Genomic DNA, 21,484 nt, shown 5'->3' with positions numbered 1-21,484 from the left:
ATAATAATAATAATAATAATAATAATAATAATAATACATTCAATTTAAAGAGAGAAGTGCCTTTCTTGGACTCCACGACACTGGAGTACTGAACATGAGGGTATATTATGGATGTGAATCCGCATGTAGGTGGAACACACGTGTCTGCCCTTGCACAAAATTAAATAATGTATTAATATAGCCATCAATATATTATGCCAAATGATTAGGGCCTATTACAAAAAATATAAAAATAAATAAATTACTGTATTTAGTTTGAAACAACTTTTAGTCAGGGGAGTGTCATGGTTTCTCCATAGAGCCCCGTTCGCGCAGGTCCGGGGCAACTTAGTCACGTGACTCAGTTGGTATTGTTGATTGGCTCGAACACAGTATGTTTGTAAACAGCGAACAGGTCTATAGGCATGGATTCATAGATAGATATATCATCATCATCAAACACCGGTGTGAACTCTGTCACTGATCCGTGAAGATCTTCAATCTGCATGCATTGGAAACATGAATCATTCTGTACTTTATGCATTATGCATTTACACCATTGCTCATAGACGCATTCAAGTCAAGACAAATCAAGTCAAGTGTGTGTGTGTGTGTGTGTGTGTGTGTGTGTGTGTGTGTGTGTGTGTGTGTGTGTGTGTGTGTGTGTGTGTGTGTGTGTGTGTGTGTATGTGTGTGTGTGTGTGCCTGTGTGTGTAAGACAATAGACTGAGTGGGTGGTCTTCTAGGGGGGGGGGGGGGGGGGGGGGTTCCATGCTTTCTCCCCTGTTTCCTCTCGCCACATTCACAATCGTCTGACCGGCCTTGAAACAGTTTAACACGGCCTTCAAGGACCAATGACACAAGGATTCAATCAAAATGAGTAAAATAGTCACTGAGCAGAGTTCACAATATCTCAGTTTGGAAAGAGAGGCTCGCGTTGGCAAGCGGAATGGGTTTGTTGTTGATAGCATCTTGAAAGTCCCTGAGTGTGACAAGGAGGGTATATAAGCAATAATTCCCCCGAAGCTTAGCAATAATAGATGCTGCTGCAATAGATCTGAGGAATCAATGCCCCGGCTGAAGAGAGAGAGAGGAGGACAGGACGGAAGCCGGGGAGGGACAAACTGTACTACCCATTTTATATGCACTCCCAGTCTATCTAAATGGCAGCCTGTCCAGTAGCAGAGGTCTAGAGTGTGGCGTTCCGCAAGGAAGTTGCCTAGGACCTTTGCTCTTCTCTGTATTTACTAATGACCTATCTTGGGCTACCAAATGTGCAAACAGTTCTTTATGCAGATGATTCAACATTGTATTACGCTGCACCATCATGCAATGTACTTAATGAAGTTTTGAGAAGAGAACTTAAAGTTGTGCATGACTGGGTAGTATGTAATAGACTTGTCCTTAATATCTCCAAGACTAAATGTATTGTGCTGGGAACAAGGCACAGGTTATCTACAAATCCAAACCTTCATTTAAACTTGTGTAATTCGGCAGTTCAACAAGTTGAAAGTACTAAACTCCTTGGAGTGATGCTGGATTGCACTCTGTCTTGGTCTCAGCATATTAATTATATTGTTTTAAAAATGGGAAGAGCAATTGGTATTTCCAGGAAATGTGCTTCTTTTGTTGCCCGTCCCCTTTTATGTCAGATAGTGCAAAGTTTAGTTTTATGTCATCTTGACTATTGCTCTGCGATATGGTCATCTGCTGCCAGTGGTGACCTCAGGAAGCTCCAGGTGGTCCAGAACAGGGCAGCACGGTTGGTACTGGGCTGCTCACTAAGGTATAATGTGAGCCGTATGCATGCCCGCCTCTCTTGGCTTAACGTTGAAAATAGATTGTCTTTTAATATACTTGTGCTGTTCAAGTTGGTCATGAGCAGTAAAACTCCTGTTTTTATACATAATCAGATTGTTTTTAGTAATACTGTGCACGAGCATTACACTAGAGGTTCCAGTAGTGGGCAGCTTGAATTGCCAGGTCCTAGAACCAGCGCTTTGGGGAGATCTTTTATTTTTAGAGCATTAACTCTTTGGAATGGCCTGCCTCGGAACCTCTGCTGCATTTACAGTAGATTCACTTTTAAAAAGAATCTTAAATTGTTTTTTAAAATTGTTTTTAACACTGTAAAGTAATTTATTGTTTTTGTTTTACACTAATGTAATTTTAGCCATCTTAATTGTTACAGTAGTTTTCATTATGCATTGTGTGTACTGACTTTTAATCATTTTGTTTTTGCAATAGTGATTGTTTTTGTATGTTTTTTTGTGTGTGTGGACCCCAGGAAGACTAGCTGGTTGCTATCGCACCAGCTAATGGGGATCCCTAATCAAATCAAATCAAATAAAAAATCAGTCGATTAGTCCACTTTTGAAAGAGGCATAGTCACGCACGGCGAGACACACGCGCAGATCGACCGATGAGACAGATGAGCGCGCACCGGCGCGCACACTGAACACACTCATCCGAATAGCAATTAAGTGAGACATGAGGGACGTTCCGTTGATTTGCGCTTTGTAAATAATGTATGTGCACTGCAACCATCCATGGCCCCATGCATTAACCATTTTCAAGCTGGCTTAACGTCGTCTGCCAGTACGTATCATATCCTAGCAGTACCATCTGCGCCTTTACTGCTACTGCCTAGGCGGGTTGAATGTAATTTCCTTTTCAAACAGAATATGAACACTGCAAGATAGGGAGATGGAACATCCTCCCCCCTTTTATTGGTCTGCAGCGGCGCTGTAATTACTCTCCAACGATGTGATTACCGTAAAATCTCCCCATGCATTGACCTATATTAGCCGGACGACGTCTGGTGTGTGGTGTGGTGTGGAAGGCCTTACAGTGGCTGCTGCTCACTGGGATGGGTGTGTCTGTGTGTGTCTGTGTGTGTGTGTGTGTGTGTGTGTGTGTGTGTGTGTGCAGGGGCGGCACATTTGGCGCCCTAGGCGAGATTCACCACTGTGCCGCCCCCCCCCCCCCCCCCCCCCCCCCCAAAAAGAAACGATTTTTTTTTTTTTTTGTAATTATTTTTTTATGGCTTTTGCCTCTTCGTAGTTCTCTAACGTTAGTCTTTCTTTCCTCCCATGCTCAATTCTATAAACACTTGACCAATACCCATCAATGCACAGCGCTCTAGCATGTTCTGACTGTGAACACCTAAAGCTGAGGCTCAGACCGACCGACTGTTTTAGATTTTTGGCTCATTTCCCCTTATGTTAGAATTTTTTTTATGTAAAAATAATGGTTGCAGATATAGAGGGGGCGCCAAAACAAAAAAAAAAAAAAAAAAAAAAAAATTGTTTTTGGCGCCCCCCTCTGGGAGGCGCTCTAGGCGACCGCCTATATCGCCTGTAGGAAGGTCCGCCCCTGTGTGTGTGTGTGTGTGTGTGTGTGTGTGTGTGTGTGTGTGTCTGTGTGTGTCTGTGTGTGTGTGTGTGAAGTGAGAGGTGAGGGGGGACCTCCTGTCCTATAGTAGGCTATAAACCGTGGCTTGACAAAAAAAAACGATTGCCTCGATGGATCAGTTTTAATATCAGACTAATAGACCGCCTCGATGACGGATGGGGTTAATCGCGTGTGTGAAGTGAACTGTAGCCCACCTGTCTGGGCGTCCTCTCTGATTTACTCCGGCACCACTCCCAGTCCGTCAGCTCGATCTTCCGGCACTCCTCGTGCGACAGCCTCCTCTCCGGCCCCTCGAACACCGACGCCGCGTCGCCCAGGGCGGGATCCGGGTCCCGTTGGTGGTGGTGGCCGGAGAAGGAGGGCACACGGTGGAGGCTGTCGTTGTCGTCGTCGTCCTCCAGGCTCTCGAGGCGGGGGGGAGCAGGGGGACGCATTCCGCCAGGCATTCTCCTCCTCCTTCTCCTCCTCCGCCGCCGTCGCCGGCCGCAGCCTCCAGCTGCAGGTCCACACGGGAGGAGCTGTCCGCCGGGTGCGTGGTGCTGAGGTCCGACTGCAGGCTGGGGAGGCCGCCGGTGTCCAGCGCGTGCAGGCGGCTGTCGGACAGGTTGCAGTTGAAGAGGTTGGTGTAGGAGAGCTTGTCGTCCGGCGGACTGTGTTGGTGAGGCATGCCGGCGTGGGATAACTTGTACACTCCGTAGCCTTGCTGGAAAGAGAGGCTGAACTCGAACTTCCTCCTCAGTGCTGTTGGAGAGAGTCGTCGTTTAGTGTTTCATGACACACACAGAAAGGGTCAAAGGTAAATGGTGCGTTTTATATAGATTTTACGATTTTGTTCCTCACATTCACCCGTTCCCTCACACATTCACACTCCGACGGCGGAGGTGACCAAGCAAGGTGCCGACCTGCTCATCGGGAGCAGTTAGGGGTTAAGTGTCTTGCTCAAGGACTGTTATGGTTTGAAACCGACCCCAATCGCACAACACAAGACAGGTATTAGAGTAAGCCAAAACAGGGCAATATTTATTAATTAACAAAAGCGGCACAGTCCCTTTAAGGGAGAACACAAAAAACACAAGAGTCCATGAAATCTGAAACTGCGGCACTGTGCCTTTAACAGGCGAACAGGCTAAGGGACCAGGGCTAAAGGCCAGGGCAAAGGGCCAGGGCTAAGTGTCAGGGCCAGGACCAGAGCTAAGGGCCAGGGCTAAGTGTCAGGGCCAGGACCAGGGCTAAGGGCCAGGGCTAAGTGTCAGGGCCAGGACCAGAGCTAAGGGCCAGGGCTAAGTGTCAGGGCCAGGGCTAAGGGCCAGGGCTAAGTGTCAGGGCCAGGACCAGGGCTAAGTGTCAGGGCTAAGTGACAGGGCCAGGACCAGGGCAAGTGTCAGGGCTAAGTGTCAGGGCCAGGACCGCTTACAGGGATGAGGACAGGGTTACGACGGCGGAGGCCTGGCACGGGGACAGGGGCCCGACAGCGGAGGCCGGGCACGGAGATCCTCCTCCCGTCCATACACCGAGTAGGGCTCTGCTGCTCAGGAAGGAAACCTCCTCACCTTTATCTCAAGGATATTGACAACACTGCAAATAAAAACGGTCTTCATATTTTTCATCTTAATGTAAATAGCCTCAGGCACAAACTGGCAGAAATAAGGCAACATTTCATTAGCGGTAAGGTAAACATACTATGTTTCTCTGAAACTAAACTGGACTCATCAGTAACAGACCCGGAAATTGAATTGGAGAACTATTCTTTAGTCCGCAATGACAGGAACAGGCATGGAGGAGGTGTCTGTATGTACATCCATAAAGACACCAAATTTATTAACCGTACAGACCTAGATCATGAGGCTATTGAAACTGTTTTTGTAGAAATTCTATTTGAAAGGGCTAAATCTGTTCTAGTCGGCACAATTTACAGACCGCCAGACCAAAATGGCTTTTATGATGTGTTGGATGTGTGCTTAGCTGGAGCTGAGGATGCAGAAATGATTCTTATTGGGGATTGGAACACGGATATGCAACAAAAAGATGCACCCGTCTTCAAATCCTACAATAGGTTTTGTGATCTGCACGGCCTCAGCCAGCTAATCACACAACCCACACGTGTGTGTGAGTCAACTCAGACTACCATTGACCTCATCCTGACCTCTGACAAGTCCAAGATCGCCAATAAAGGGGTTATAGCATGCGGGTTAAGTGATCATTATATGATATTCTGCACCCGCAAAAAGCTAAAACAAAAGGCTGGCTGTCACAAAACAGTCACATCTAGAGACCTCAAAACCTACTCTAGCGAGGCCTTTAACCTTGAACTGGAGGGTCTGGACTGGTCAGATGAGCTCAATGGTACACTGGTTGAAGAAACATGGCTTGGCTTCAAAACCAAATTTTCAACGATACTAAACAACATGGCCCCCCTAAGAACCACCAGGGTAAAAGATCGCGCGGAGCCGTGGATGCACGCTGAAATACTGACCGCTATGAAAACCAGAGACAAAAAATGCTCTGAGTTTCGTAAAAGTCAGTCAAAGCTTACCATAAGCACGAGCAGTGAACTCCAAGCCCACGTGACTGAACTCAAACTGGAAAGAAACAGACTAAGAAATGATGTAAACTCCATGATCAAAACAGCAAAAAAGAATTTCATCAATGACAAAACCGAGGAAAACAAAAACAAACCACGTGAACTTTGGAAATTACTCAATAACCAACTAGGCTGCAGTAAAAAACTTAAAACCAGATTCTCAAACATAAACATAAAGACGGACAACACGCTCATCACAGAAAAGCTGGATGTAGCCAATTACTTAAATAGTTTCTTCACAAACATAGCCACAACACTGGTAAACAAACTACCCTCCCACTCAGGGCATTATGGGGTAGAACACATAGTAGCATACTACAAGAACCTAGGGGTCCACAAAGACGACTTCAAACTGGAAATAGTAACAACAGATGAGGTACTCAAAAAACTGAGCGCCCTCCAACCTAACAAGGCCACTGGCCATGACAACATCCCCTCCAAATTCCTCAGGGACTCAGCAGCCGCCATCACCCCAGTCATCACACACATAATAAACCTCTCCATAAAACAGGGACACGTCCCCAAGGACTTCAAAATTGCGAGAGTGACCCCTCTGCACAAAAAAGGCAGTAAATTAGACCCAGGCAACTACCGCCCTGTTTCTATCCTTACCTCCATCTCGAAAGTCATGGAACAATTTTTATACGAACAGGTCAAAAAATACCTTGCGGAAAAAAATCTAATCTACGAATTCCAATCTGGCTTCAGAACATCCCACTCCACTGACACATGCCTTCTCTATTTAAACGACCACATCAAACAAGAGGTGGACGCGGGCAAATACTGCGGCATGGTCATGCTGGACCTACAAAAGGCCTTCGACACTGTCAATCACACCATTCTGATTGACAAGCTAAAAGCAATTGGTTTTGATAGTCTATCAGTGAGCTGGATGCAATCCTACCTGGAGGGGAGAGAGCAGATGGTGGAGGTAAATGGTACCCTATCCCCCCCCCCCTCACAGTAAGCTGTGGTGTTCCACAAGGAAGCATACTAGGTCCGCTACTGTTCCTAATTTATACAAATGACATGTCGTCAGCTTGTGACTGCAACTTGTTCCTGTTTTTTGGACGACTCAGCCCTGCTGGTCTCTGACAAGAACAAGTTACAGGTTGAAAAAACCCTCAGCTCAGAACTAGGCAAAATCTGCATATGGCTCGCTGATAACAAACTATCTTTACACATGGGCAAAACAGAGTCCATTCTCTTCGGTTCAAATAACAAACTCAGCAAGACCGACGGCTTCTCAGTTACAGTGGGTGACAATATTGTCACAAGGAAAGAAGATATTACCTACCTGGGTTCCATCCTAGAGGCAAATCTTTCCTGTGACAAAATGGCATCCAATGTAATAAAAAAAAGTCAACCAACGAACTCGATTCTTGTACCGGATCTCCTCACTGGTAAACAAGAATACCCTGAAGACTCTAGCAGGAGCACTCATTCAAGGGTACTACGACTATGCTTGCACCTCATGGTACCAAAGCACCTCAAAGGCGCTAAAAACAAAATTACAAACATCTCAAAACAAACTGGTCAGACTACTGCTTGACCTTACTCCTAGAACCCACCTCACCCCTGCCCACTTTGACAACCTAGGATGGCTTAGAGTAGACGACAGAGTACAGCAACTTGCAATGGGCCTGGTCTACAAGATACACTACACAACCAAGGTACCCATGTACATGTCAAAATACTTCCCAAAGGTCAGTGAAAACCACGATCACAACACCAGAGGGAGCTCCACAAATCATGTTAAACCCAGATTCGGCTCAAACAAGGGACTAAACACGTTTCGCAATTATGCCACATCAATGTGGAACGCCCTACCCAAAGCTGTAAAGGAATGTGAATCACTACCCACTTTCAAAAACACTCTCAAAAAACACCTAAGGGAGACTGCAACTCGAAACTGGCCCCTGTAAATGTCCGAACACAACCCCCTCCAATGTACAGTAAATTACCAAGTATGGTCTTGTCAATATTCCAATGTACAGTTTTGTTTGTACAGTTGTACAGTGTCCCCCACCCACCCCTCCTACCCAACCTCCCCCCCACTCCTACCCAACCCCCCCCCCCCACCCAACCACCTCCAATGTACAGTCCCCCCCCCACCCCCCCCCACCTACCCAATCCAATGTACAGTTTCTACGTCAAATGTATATACTTTTTTTTCTGGACTCTTTTTGTATCACAAACAGTACTGTAACTGAGGGGTACAATTCCCTGACTGTATTGATAAGTATGGTATCATTAAACCACTACCGCTTTATGTACTTTAATTACTGGCCATACAGTACATGATATATAAATATGATGAACACTTCCCACAATGAATCGGTTCCACACAAAGTGGTAATTAAGTATTTATTGCAGCAAAAGGTACATAATATACTTCTCTATTTTACTTTGGATACGCTTATAAGGCAAAGGAATGTGCATAGGCAAATCAATAATGAATGTCCATTCTCTGGTAACGTAGGAGGTAATTATACAACCTGAATCTTAGGGAATTATATCTATGGTACACTAGTAATATATAGCGGGAGATACTGGAAGGGTCCCCCCGGTTGTAAGCCAGCAGGGGTAGAGGATCTGTCGGTAGTAGAGAGTCTGGTCAACGATGACTAAGGAGACTCCAAGTACAGGAGACGGTGCAATAGTCTCTTGATCCACAGACGAATACAGCTGTTCTCCGTAGACTGTAGCTCCACAGTGAAGAAAGCTAGCCGGCCTCAGGCTCTCTGAGGCGCAGACTCGACGTGGCTCCTCACAGGGTAAATCCCACACATGTAGGCGTCGGCGATTCTCCGCTCCATAAATCACAGGACCAAAACAAATATAATCCAGCCGCAAAGGGCTATGTAGTCGTCGGGTAGATTAATCCAGTGTACATGTCCACACGGTTCTTGTCTAGGTCTCCTCGGGTGAAAGCGCCATGAAAGCAGCCCAGCCTGGATAAGCACTCTAGCTGGTACGAGGAAGCGTTGGTGATGCTGGTCACTGTAGAACTTTAGCCGCACGATACACTATACACAAATAGACTATTACTGACTTAATAGAAATATGTCGCACTCGACGGTATAGCGCCAAACTCTGACAATTCAGTTATTAATTCGCACGCGGTCTCAATGCTCTATTTGGGGCCAAACAGGCCATACTTCACCGCACGTTGTATCGTGGGTGAGGCTTCAACTTATTGGGTAACTCTACTTCTGTATTCACCTGCGCCATATTTATATGCACGGCGAACAATCTAGTGCCAACCTCATTTCTGTCTCGTATCCCTGGGCAAGGCCGGGCATGTACAGACATGTCTTGACGGTGGCCTTGAACCTGACTCTGGAGGCATGGCCCTGGCGCCTGTGGACCGCTGTCCAATAGGAGAATGAAATATTATGGTCTGTACTAGGCTAAAGGGATATTCCGTGTATATGTACAAGGAATATACAAGGGATATCAAACGATATACAAATACTATGCAATATATATCAATCAATAAATATATATATTCGGTTTAATCTGATCCTTTGTAACAGCCGCCTCCTAATTAGTCCCACCTAATTAGCTAAGCAGAGACAGATTAACCGCACTGTCCACTACTCAATGTCTGTTGTGAGGGGTCGGGCAGTTCACAAAGTCATGGGGTCATGGTCGTCATCGATAGTATCTGGGAGCCTTGGCAGTTCTATTAGCCTCGCCACGGGTCGGGTGTAGATCCGTCCTTGGGCGAGCACTTCGGCTGCTCGGACCTTTCCGTCGGCACCGGTGATCACTTTGCTTACGCGGCCAGCCGGCCACATAGCTCGGGGTAGTGACTGGTCGATAATCATGACGACTGTCCCTTCTGTCAAATTGTCTCTCTCTTTCACCCATTTCTGGCGGGTCTGTAGAGACGGTGGATAGTGGAGTAGGAAGCTGTTCCAAAACTTGTCAGCCAATACCTGACTGTACCTCCACATTCTTCGGCCGTTCGCTTCTTCAGGCCTGTACATTGTCTGTGGTAGCGCGGGGTCCAGCCGCCCCATCAAGAGTGTGTTGGGGGTGACTGGGTCGACATCTGCTACATCACTTGAGACGTAACCGAGGGGCTTTGAGTTCAATACTCCCTCGATCTCCGTGAGGACTGTCATTAGGACTTCTTCCGCCACGGTCTGGGCCCCAAGCACGGCGTACAGGGCTGTCTTTATTGAACGTACTTCTCGTTCCCAAGTTCCACCGAAAACAAGTTAAACTGGAAGTCAATCTGGGATGGAGCGAGGTGGGTCTTAAGTTCTGGGCCCATAGCTTGGAAGCTCTCTCTCAGCTCTCTTTCTCCGCCTTTGAAGTTTGTCCCGTGATCAGACAATAATATAGACGGTTTGCCTTTCCGCGATGTGAATCTTCGGAAGGCCATAAGGAATGAGTCTGTGCTCATGGTTGGAAGGAGCTCTATATGCATCGCTCGGGTGGTCATGCATTTGAATACAATACCCCACCGCTTCTCGGTTCCTCTTCCTTTCTTTATATACAGCGGGCCGAAACAGTCCATACCGGTGGAGTGAAAAGGCTTGTCGCCGAGTCGGAGGCGACAGGGAGGTAGGTCAGCCATCCGGGGTATACTGGGCTGCGCTCGCCACTTACGACAGTCTAGACAGGTTCGCTGGAAGCGCCGCACTGCTTCTCTCCCTTGCAGTATCCAATAACGACGTCTGATCTCCGCGAAGACTCTCTCTGCCCCGGCGTGATGCACATCCTCGTCGTATTTCTTTATGATCAGCTCTGTGACCTTGTGTCGGCTGTTTAAGACTATCGGGTACTTGACGTCATCCGGTAAGTCTGGAGCTCTCCGCAGACGACCACCCACTCTGATGAGACCATGGGCGTCGCTCTCGGGGGCTAGGTGGAGCAGTCTGCTGTCTGATGGGACGGGCTTTGCTCCCTGTAGACAGTCTAGCTCATCGGGGAACGAGTCTCTCTGGGCTCGTTGTAGTAGAAGAAGTTCTGCTTCTTCGTAGTCAGCTGCTGTAATGTCAGTAGTGAGCTGAACCTCTGGGTGGTGCCACAGGAATGTCTTTAGCTGCGCACTCTCTAGGGTGAGGCAATCGTCTATGTCGGGGTCTGTGGAGACGAGTGTGTTCAATCCACAGAACATAGATTTCTTGTTTTCGGCCTCCTCTTTACTCGCTTCCCGTGGGGTGGGTGTAGGCCACTCTTCTTCCGGGAGCTTGAGGAACTCTGGCCCGTCACTGTATAGGTTGTGACGGGTGAGGTCATCCAGGGACATTCCCCGGGTGATGACGTCAGCTGGGTTGTGTTTTGTGTCCACATACCTCCAGCTTGCTACTTCTGTTAAATCTTGAATCTCTGTGACTCTGACTCCCACGAAGACCTTGTATCTGCACGAATCAGACCGGATCCATGTGAGTACTGTCGTGGAGTCTGACCACAAGATTGTTCTTTGCACCGGAATGGTGAGTTCACGTTGGATTAACGTGGCGAGCTGCGCTCCTGCTAGGGCTGCGCAGAGCTCTAGACGCGGGATAGATTGTTGCTTTCGTGGGGCTATTCTTGAGCGAGCCAGGATGAAAGCAGTATGTATTTCTCCTCCCTCCTCTCGGGCACGCAAGTAGGCCACCGAACCGTAGGCTACTTCGGAGGCGTCGCTGAAGACGTGCAGGTCCATCTGGCACGTCTCCGGCCTCACTGTGGGTGGTTAGTAGCTGCGGCGTATGTTGACACCTGGGAGTGAGCTGAGTTCCGTCTCCCACTCTCTCCATGTGGATGCAAGGTGTTCGGGTATGGGGTCGTCCCAGCCCTGGTCCTTGTCCCATAACGCTCTTACAATCATCTTTGCCCTGGTGGTGTAAGGTAGAATACATCCCAACGGGTCATATTGTCTGGCGAGTGTTCTGTATACACTCCGTCTGGTGGTCGGTAGTGCAGTCGACCTTCCCTGCTCCTTGGTCAGGGGTGTGTGTTTATAATGGAGCGAGTCTGTTTTGAAGCGCCAGACTAGTCCTAATGTCATTTCTTGGGCTTCTCCTGGGATGGTCGCCATCCAGGTCTCGCTGCTTGCTGCCTTGTCCTCGGGGGAGAGGCTGCGCAATACTTGCGGGTCGCTGCTGGCCCACTGCCTGAGATCAAAGCCGCCTTTGATCAGGGAGGCGCGGAGCTTGAGTAGAAGGGCCTCGGCTTCTTCTGGCGTCGAGACGCTTTTCAGACAGTTGTCCACGTAGAAACTATTTCCTACACTTTGTCGGACCTCTTCATCAGCTGCTGGGTCCTCTGCGACGTGTTTTTGCAGTGCAAACGTAGCACAGCATGGGCTGCATGTGGTTCCGAAAGGGAGGACTTCCCATTGATAGATGGCTGGTTGCTCATCCCCGATCCTCTCTCTCCATAGGAACCGCAGCAGGGGCTTGTCCTCCTCCACTAGTCTCACCTGCAGGAACATCCCTTTGATGTCGCCGCTGATGGCCACCTTGTCTTGGCGGAAACGTAGTAACACGCCTAGTAGAGAGGGGCCGAGTGTTGGGCCGGGCAAGAGCTCTTTATTCAGATTTTGTGATCCGATCTGGTAGCTGCAGTTGAACACAATACGATCCTTGCCGTTGTGGTGGACTTTGTGGTGCGGCACGTACCATGATTCGGTCGTCTGATCGGCCTCTTTAATGTCAATTTTCTTTATGTGTCCCGCTGTGATTAGCTTGTTAATCTCAGCGCGGTACACCGTCTCTTGAGCGGGGTCTCTGGCTAGGCGCCGCTCTGTGTTCAATAGATACCGCTCCGTCGCTTCTTTTGGGGCGTGGAAGGTAGGCATACCCTCTCGCCTCAGGAGTGGAGCATATTTATCCATCAGCTTGGCGATGGGGTAGGTGTACTGCGACAGGCCTATTTCTTGGCTGGTGAAAGCGTTAGTAATCCTATACCGTCTCTCTGGCTGCCCGCTTGCTGCGATAGTGAAGGAGACATTCTCGCCCTTTATCGTCTTTAGATCTCTTCTTATTGTCCGAATCGTCATCTGGTTTTCGCTCCCCCGCAGCCCCAGCTGGGCCGCAGCGGACGCGAGGAGAAGGGTCTTCTCTGACCCGTCGTCAAGGACGGCGTAAGTGTCCATGACCTTATCTTGGTAACTCAGTGTTACGCGGACCACCTTTAAGAGCACCCGGGCGCCCCCGCTGCTGGCGGGGTCAATGTACATAACACTTGCCTTTGTGCTGCTTGAGGGTGCAGGCTTTCTTCTGTTACTGTCGTGTAGGACATCTAGGTGGGCTCCGTCACACCGACTACACCTCTTCTTTAAACGGCAATCGGCTGCCATGTGACTGCGCGCACATCGGTAACAGCGTCGGTTGGACTTTATCCATTGACTCACCTCGTCGGCGGTCATCTTCTTGAACGTGTCACATTGTGACAACCAGTGTTCCTTTTCGCAGTACGGGCACACCATCTTCCACTTCTCTTTCATCGAGGGGGTACTGTGGTTCTTGCTGCTCGGTACTGATTCTGATTGGTGCATGACGGTCACCAATCTTCGGCCATCGTTTGCTCTCCTAGGTCCCTCTCTGGAGCTTGGGGTGCTCCGCATGAACGTATCCAACCGTAGGCTGTTGACTTCTCTCGCCAGGAAGTCGGCTAGGTCTAGGAGGGATGGCTCGGGACCGTTAGGATCACGGTGGTCTCTTTGCCGCCTGAAGCGCTCTTGTCGGGCGGGCGGAAGCTTCTCTAAAATCCTCTCGACATTAGAGTTTGCGTACAGTTCGTGCATACCCTTTTCTCTTTGCGCCCCCAGCATCCCTACCAGGGATTGTACCTTGATAGACAGGTCATCTAGTGAGCGATTGTCTGTGGCTGGGGGTAGGCGGTCAATATGCCTTATCTCTTGTATTACGTAGTCCCATATGCGTCCATATCTTTGGTCGAGTGCTGCTAGAGCCGCTGTGTATGGGGTAGTAGAGGTGGCATAGGCCAGCGCTATATTGTGCGCTCGGGGCACCTTGAGGTGCTTCAGTAGGATAGCATACTTGTACGGTTCATCAGCTACATCGGACATCATTGTCTCTAAGCACATTCGTAGCTCCGTGTACTGTGCTCTGTTCTCGTGGGTGAAGTCCGGAAACGTCGGTGTGCCAATGTATGATGCCATGGATGGCTGGCACATCGGTGAGCGTTGGAAGAGAGGCCTCCTAGGCGAGTCTCCTCTTACGCCTCTTGGTGGGCTGGTACCTGCTGGGTACCATGGCCCGCGTATCCAGGTGCTGTTCCTCGGGGCTGGTCGTGCGTCAAGCTCACCCGTGAATTGAGTCGGGGGTCTGTAGCGCAGAGCCGCGGGGGTAGAGCCTGGGCTGTACTGGACCTCCTGGTCCTGTGGAGTACTGTGCTGCTGTCGGGCTTGACTCTCCTCCTCTCCCTCTTCTTCTTCCTCTGGCAGGTCCTCTAGATCCTGTAGTCGTCTATTTAGCCTCTCCGCGGTGTAGACCGTTTCTTCCTTGTAGCTGGGTCTCACTTGGACCGGTCGGGGAAGGGGTTCGGAGGGGGGTATAGGCTCTCTCTGGTGGTCGGGCTCAGGGTCGCTTGATCGGGTAGGGGAGGGTGCCCTTGACCCTTGTCTTGACGAGGCCCTGGAACCCTGTGCGGAGGGAGGGGGTGTTGCCCTGGTGATCAGCTGCTCCATTATCTGCGCTTGTAATCGGTCGCGCTCGGCTTCGCGCTTGGTGAGAGCGAGGTCGCGCTCTGCTTCTCTTTGGGCACCGGCAGCGGCGCGCTGGGCTTCGGCGGCGGCGCGCTGGGCTTCGGCCCGCCCCTTACCATATTCTCTTCCGTCTGAAGGCGTCTAATCTCTAGACGTATACGATCTTCGTCGCTCCGTTGCTGCGCCTGAAGGCGTTCTCTTTCCATGGAAGAATGTTCGCGCTCACTAAGCGTCTGTGCTTGGAGTCGATTGCGCTCTGTTGAGGCTGCTAGGCTGGCGAGGAATGCCTGTGCCAGCATCTTGTCCGCCTCGCTGGGGGAAGACGCTGGTTGAGGTGATCCGCTCCTGGCAGTACTCGTTGGAGATCTGTTCTCCTGTGGCGAGTCCTGGAGATCCATCTCCGGGGTGCTCTCCTCTTCTTGTAGCGGGTAGAGTTCCATCCCTGGAGAGCTGTCTTTATCCTGGAGCTCTCCGGGGACTACTTCTTCGGTCTTGGCGGGGGGTAAAGTCATGTCGGGTCCCTCCTGGTCCCTACCGTGAGCTTGGTCAGTTACGTTAGAACCCACTAGGGCCTCTATTGGCGGGGTAGCCTGGTCGATAGGGTCAGACATAATTTTACTATCTACTTTTTCCGCGTTTACCGTCTGTAGAAAGCTAGGTAGTATATTGGCAACGTAATCCTCTAAGTACTGAGGTGTCTGCCGTCTACGCTGCGGGCGATCTACTTTAGGAGAACCGTTTTGTGGAGTGTTCATCATAGGCCATGTCAATATTAATACCACTATATTAATATTACACTAGTTACCATCCGGCTCGAAGGACCAATTGTAACTGAGGGGTACAATTCCCTGACTGTATTGATAAGTATGGTATCATTAAACCACTACCGCTTTATGTACTTTAATTACTGGCTATACAGTACATGATATATAAATATGATGAACACTTCCCACAATGAATCGGTTCCACACAAAGTGGTAATTAAGTATTTATTGCAGCAAAAGGTACATAATATACTTCTCTATTTTACTTTGGATGCGCTTATAAGGCAAAGGAATGTGCGTAGGCAAATCAATAATGAATGTCCATTCTCTGGTTACGCAGGAGGTAATTATACAACCTGAATCTTAGGGAATTATATCTATGGTACACTAGTAATATATAGCGGGAGATACTGGAAGGGTCCCCCCGGTTGTAAGCCAGCAGGGGTAGAGGATCTGTCGGTAGTAGAGAGTCTGGTCAACGATGACTAAGGAGACTCCAAGTACAGGAGACGGTGCAATAGTCTCTTGATCCACAGACAAATACAGCTGTTCTCCGTAGACTGTAGCTCCACAGTGAAGAAAGCTAGCCGGCCTCAGGCTCTCTGAGGCGCAGACTCGACGTGGCTCCTCACAGGGTAAATCCCACACATGTAGGCGTCGGCGATTCTCCGCTCCATAAATCACAGGACCAAAACAAATATAATCCAGCCGCAAAGGGCTATGTAGTCGTCGGGTAGATTAATCCAGTGTACATGTCCACACGGTTCTCGTCTAGGTCTCCTCGGGTGAAAGCGCCATGAAAGCAGCCCAGCCTGGATAAGCACTCTAGCTGGTACGAGGAAGCGTTGGTGATGCTGGTCACTGTAGAACTTTAGCCGCACGATACACTATACACAAATAGACTATTACTGACTTAATAGAAATATGTCGCACTCGACGGTATAGCGCCAAACTCTGACAATTCAGTTATTAATTCGCACGCGGTCTCAATGCTCTATTTGGGGCCAAACAGGCCATACTTCACCGCACGTTGTATCGTGGGTGAGGCTTCAACTTATTGGGTAACTCTACTTCTGTATTCACCTGCGCCATATTTATATGCACGGCGAACAATCTAGTGCCAACCTCATTTCTGTCTCGTATCCCTGGGCAAGGCCGGGCATGTACAGACATGTCTTGACGGTGGCCTTGAACCTGACTCTGGAGGCATGGCCCTGGCGCCTGTGGACCGCTGTCCAATAGGAGAATGAAATATTATGGTCTGTACTAGGCTAAAGGGATATTCCGTGTATATGTACAAGGAATATACAAGGGATATCAAACGATATACAAATACTATGCAATATATATCAATCAATAAATATATATATTCGGTTTAATCTGATCCTTTGTAACAGTACTGTAATTGCAAATCTGGTATGTCATAAATGTATAGATGTAGCAGTACTGTCTATCTGTATGTCATGTATGTCATATATGTTACGATGAATTGAAAATGGGGGACCCTGATGTAAACAAGACGAAAGTCTTTCTCTGGTCTGCATCCCCTTAACAATTGTATGTATTGAGCTGTACTGTACTGTACCCATTCTGGGTCCGAGGGGAAACGGGATTCGCACACGCCATCCTCCCGTGGAATAATAGGGAGCGACGGCGAGCCTGGGTCCGAGGGGAAACGGGATGGGCACATGCCATCCTCCCGTGGAATAATAGGGAGCGACGACGTGCCGGGGTCCGAGGGGAACGGGATGAGCACACGCCATCCTCCCGTGGAATAATAGGGAGCGACGGCGAGCCTCACCCCAGGAACGAGGATCACGAAGAGACGCCTTCCTCCCGTGGAATCGGGAGTGATGGCGAGCCGGCTTGACGTCTGGAGTGGGAACACTGGAACCTCCCGTAGAGAATTAGAGAGCGAAGACGGTGTCCCACTCCAGGCAAACGGCGACAGGTGGTGATGGCTGGCACGTCGTCTCACGCCGGAGACGCGGCAGGTGATGGTGATGTACAGAATACAGAATGAACACAGAGTCCAGAACACAGAACGACCCGACAAGGACTGGAGGGGAGTCTGCAACCTAGGTACTCTCCCGACCTGATTGCAAACTCCCAACAGGTGCGTGAAGGTAGAGGAACATGAATGTCCAAAGGGTGGGGGCTGGTGAAGAGAGTAGACAGGGAAAAAAGGTCCAGGGACAGGCGAATCCTCACAGTACCTCCCCCTCCACGGGAGCCACCGGGCGACCCAAAAATCAGACAGCGGGGCAGGGGACACGACAGAGCAACAAACAAAAAATAAATGGGCCATGCTAGCAGGGGAAGCTACACCTAAAGTGGGGCTAGCAGAGGGACAGGGTAGCTGCCAGGGCATTGCTAGCTACAGGGCCTATGCTAGCTGTACTGCTACATTAACATAGAGGCTGCGCTAGCTGCCGGAGCTAGGCTAGCAGACAGGGCTGGACCAGCATGAGAACAAGCTAGCTGAAAGGACAGTCCTAGCTGTGGGGAACAGGGTAGCTATCAGGGGAGCTAACGAGGCTAACAGGGGAGCTAACAGGGGAGCTAACAGGGGAGCTAACAAGGCTACCAGGGGAGCTAACAGGGGAGCTAACAGGGGAGCTAACAGGGGACTCTCTAATACACTGTCTGTGCTGGCTGGGGTCGTCGACTGGTCGGGTCGTACTGTTATGGTTTGAAACCGACCCCAATCGCACAACACAAGACAGGTATTAGAGTAAGCCAAAACAGGGCAATATTTATTAATTAACAAAAGCGGCACAGTCCCTTTAAGGGAGAACACAAAAAACACAAGAGTCCATGAAATCTGAAACTGCGGCACTGTGCCTTTAACAGGCGAACAGGCTAAGGGACCAGGGCTAAAGGCCAGGGCAAAGGGCCAGGGCTAAGTGTCAGGGCCAGGACCAGAGCTAAGGGCCAGGGCTAAGTGTCAGGGCCAGGACCAGGGCTAAGGGCCAGGGCTAAGTGTCAGGGCCAGGACCAGAGCTAAGGGCCAGGGCTAAGTGTCAGGGCCAGGACCAGGGCTAAGGGCCAGGGCTAAGTGTCAGGGCCAGGACCAGGGCTAAGTGTCAGGGCTAAGTGACAGGGCCAGGACCAGGGCAAGTGTCAGGGCTAAGTGTCAGGGCCAGGACCGCTTACAGGGATGAGGACAGGGTTACGACGGCGGAGGCCTGGCACGGGGACAGGGGCCCGACAGCGGAGGCCGGGCACGGAGATCCTCCTCCCGTCCCTACACCGAGTAGGGCTCTGCTGCTCAGGAAGGAAACCTCCTCCTCCTCCTCGGATGCTGCAGACGAGCAGCGCAGAACAAAGGGGGTCCGAGGGGAAACGGGATGGGCACACGCCATCCTCCCGTGGAATACTAGAGAGCGACGGCGAGCCTGGGTCCGAGGGGAAACGGGATGGGCACACGCCATCCTCCGTGGAATAATAGGGAGCGACGGCGAGCCTGGGTCCGAGGGGAAACGGGATGGGCACACGCCATCCTCCCGTGGAATAATAGGGAGCGACGGCGAGCCTGGGTCCGAGGGGAAACGGGATGGGCACACGCCATCCTCCCGTGGAATAATAGGGAGCGACGGCGAGCCTGGGTCCGAGGGGAAACGGGATGGGCACACGCCATCCTCCCGTGGAATAATAGGGAGCGACGACGTGCCTCACCCCAGGAACGAGGATCACGAAGAGACGCCTTCCTCCCGTGGAATCGGGAGCGATGGCGAGCCGGCTTGACGTCTGGAGTGGGAACACTGGAACCTCCCGTAGAGAATTAGAGAGCGAAGGCGGTGTCCCACTCCAGGCAAACGGCGACAGGTGGTGATGGCTGGCACGTCGTCTCACGCCGGAGACGCGGCAGGTGATGGTGATGTACAGAATACAGAACGAACACAGAGTCCAGAACACAGAACGACCCGACAAGGACTGGAGGGGAGTCTGCAACCTAAGTACTCTCCCGACCTGATTGCAAACTCCCAACAGGTGCGTGAAGGTAGAGGAACAAGAATGTCCAAGGGTGGGGGCTGGTGAAGAGAGTAGACAGGGAAAAAAAGTCCAGGGACAGGCGAATCCTCACAAGGACACTTCGACACGCTGCCCGGGAGGAGCGGGAATCGAACCGGGAACCTTCTGATTACCAGCCGACCGCTTTACCTCCTGAGCCACTGCCCCCCCCCCCCCACCCCACATAAGCCAAAAAAGCTGAATGGCTATGACTATCACATTTGACAATTGGCTATTAATGTTGTAAATGGGAAATGATAAATGGTGCATTTATATAGCGCTTTGTTTTACAATTTGCTCTTCACATTTTAGATTTGACCCATTCACTCACACATTCACACGCCGACGGCGGAGGTGACCATGCAAGGTGCCGACCTGCTCATCGGGAGCAGTTAGGGGTTAAGTGTCTTGCTCAAGGACACTTCGACACGCAGCCCGGGAGGAGCGGGAATCGAACCGGGAACCTTCTGATTACCAGAAGACCGCTCTACCCCCTGAACTACTTCCCCCCACATACAGTAAGCCAAAAAAGGCTGAATGGCTATGACTATTACATTTGTCAACTGGGCTATTAATGTTGTATACATTTATTAACCATATACTGTACACCAGTGGTCACCAACCTGTCGATCGCGATCGACTAAAGACGCACTTCTTCAACCATTATCTGAATAAAAAAAAAAAAGAAAAAAAACAATAAAAAAAAAAATCTAACCCTAACTAACCGTACTGTCATGCACTTGTCCTAATAAACTAACCTACACTGTAGCACTCAACACTTTGATGAACATTGTTGCTCAGCTGATAGAGTTGTGCCCTTCCTGATGGCTTGTCGTACAGAACTTGTAAGTCGCTTTGGATAAAAGCGTCAGCTAAATGACTAAATGTAAATGTAAATGTAAATGATCGACTGGTCGATCTTTGAGACCTTCCCTGTAGATCTTTCCCTGAAAAAAAATATAAAAAAATATTAGATCATTCCCTGAGAGTCCACATTACAGTTCTACTTTTGTTTTTATGTGAAAAGTGATGCTGCATAAGATTACTGCACTTAGCACTGACTGAGAAAGTACATATTACAGTTCTACTTTGATAAACATATTTACAATTAGCATTTTCTAATGTCAATAATATGAGAGTCCACATTACAGTTCTACTTTTGTTTTGATGTGAAAAGTGATGCTGCATAAGAGGACTGCACTTAGCACTGACTGAGAAAGTACATATTACAGTTCTACTTTGATGTTTTAATGTTGGACCAAAGCATTGCATGCAATTACAATACAGGCAAATAAAAGTAATTTAGTTTAAAGTACAGTCTTGGCTGTCTTTTTCTCTCAACGCTTCAATAGGTAGATCTTGCCTTCACCAAAAAAAAAAGTGATCTTGGGCTTAAAAAGGTTGGTGACCACTGCTGTACACCCTCTGGAGTGATGTTCTGGGGGGATTCGTGGGTTCTAGTCTACCTGTGTCGTCCTGCGTCGGATCCCGCTTGCAGTTGATGAAGCAGCCGCAGGGCATGTGGACCCAGCGCTCGGAGAGCACAAACAGCGGCGTGACCGCCGGGGCGAGCAAGGTCAGGAGGAAGCTGAGGGCCTCCAGGGGGGAGCTGTGAGCGCCCGCGGCATGGCGCACCAGCACCAGGGTCTGTGGAGGGAGAGGAGAGGAGACCTGGATGAGTCGGGCCGTTCTGTATGCATTCACCCTTTCACAACCGTCTGTTGTGTGGTAGTGAGAGGTTAACCTTCTGTAGTGTGGTTGTGAAAGGGTTAACCGTCTGTACTGTGGTAGTGAGAGGTTAACCTTCTGTAGTGTGGTTGTGAAAGGGTTAACCGTCTGTACTGTGGTAGTGAAAGGGTTAACCGTCTGTACTGTGGTTGTGAAAGGGTTAACCATCTGTAGTGTGGTTGTGAAAGGGTTAACCATCTGTACTGTGGTTGTGAAAGGGTTAACTGTCTGTACTGTGGTTGTGAAAGGGTTAACCATCTGTAGTGTGGTAGTGAAAGGGTTAACCTTCTGTAGTGTGGTAGTGAAAGGTTATCCTTCTGTAGTGTGGTT

General features: G+C 49.6%; 1 protein-coding gene across 1 annotated transcript in view; it reads right to left on the bottom strand.

The window, feature by feature from the left end:
* Positions 1 to 21,484, bottom strand: part of LOC311225828 (putative G-protein coupled receptor 149) — a gene marked incomplete at both ends in the record, with an annotated part of 45,984 nt that overhangs the window by 21,120 nt on the left and 3,380 nt on the right. Inside the window, 3 exon segments of the mRNA XM_084311221.1 lie at positions 3,588 to 3,821; positions 3,824 to 4,134; positions 20,893 to 21,073. Coding sequence (XP_084167347.1) covers positions 3,588 to 3,821; positions 3,824 to 4,134; positions 20,893 to 21,073 — 726 coding nt within the window.

This window comes from Notolepis coatsorum (assembly GCF_963971535.1).
Source record: "Notolepis coatsorum genome assembly, chromosome: 1".
Taxonomy (NCBI): domain Eukaryota; kingdom Metazoa; phylum Chordata; class Actinopteri; order Aulopiformes; family Paralepididae; genus Notolepis; species Notolepis coatsorum.
Note: the sequence above shows the minus strand (reverse complement) of the source record. Positions and strands in the feature narration are given on the sequence as shown.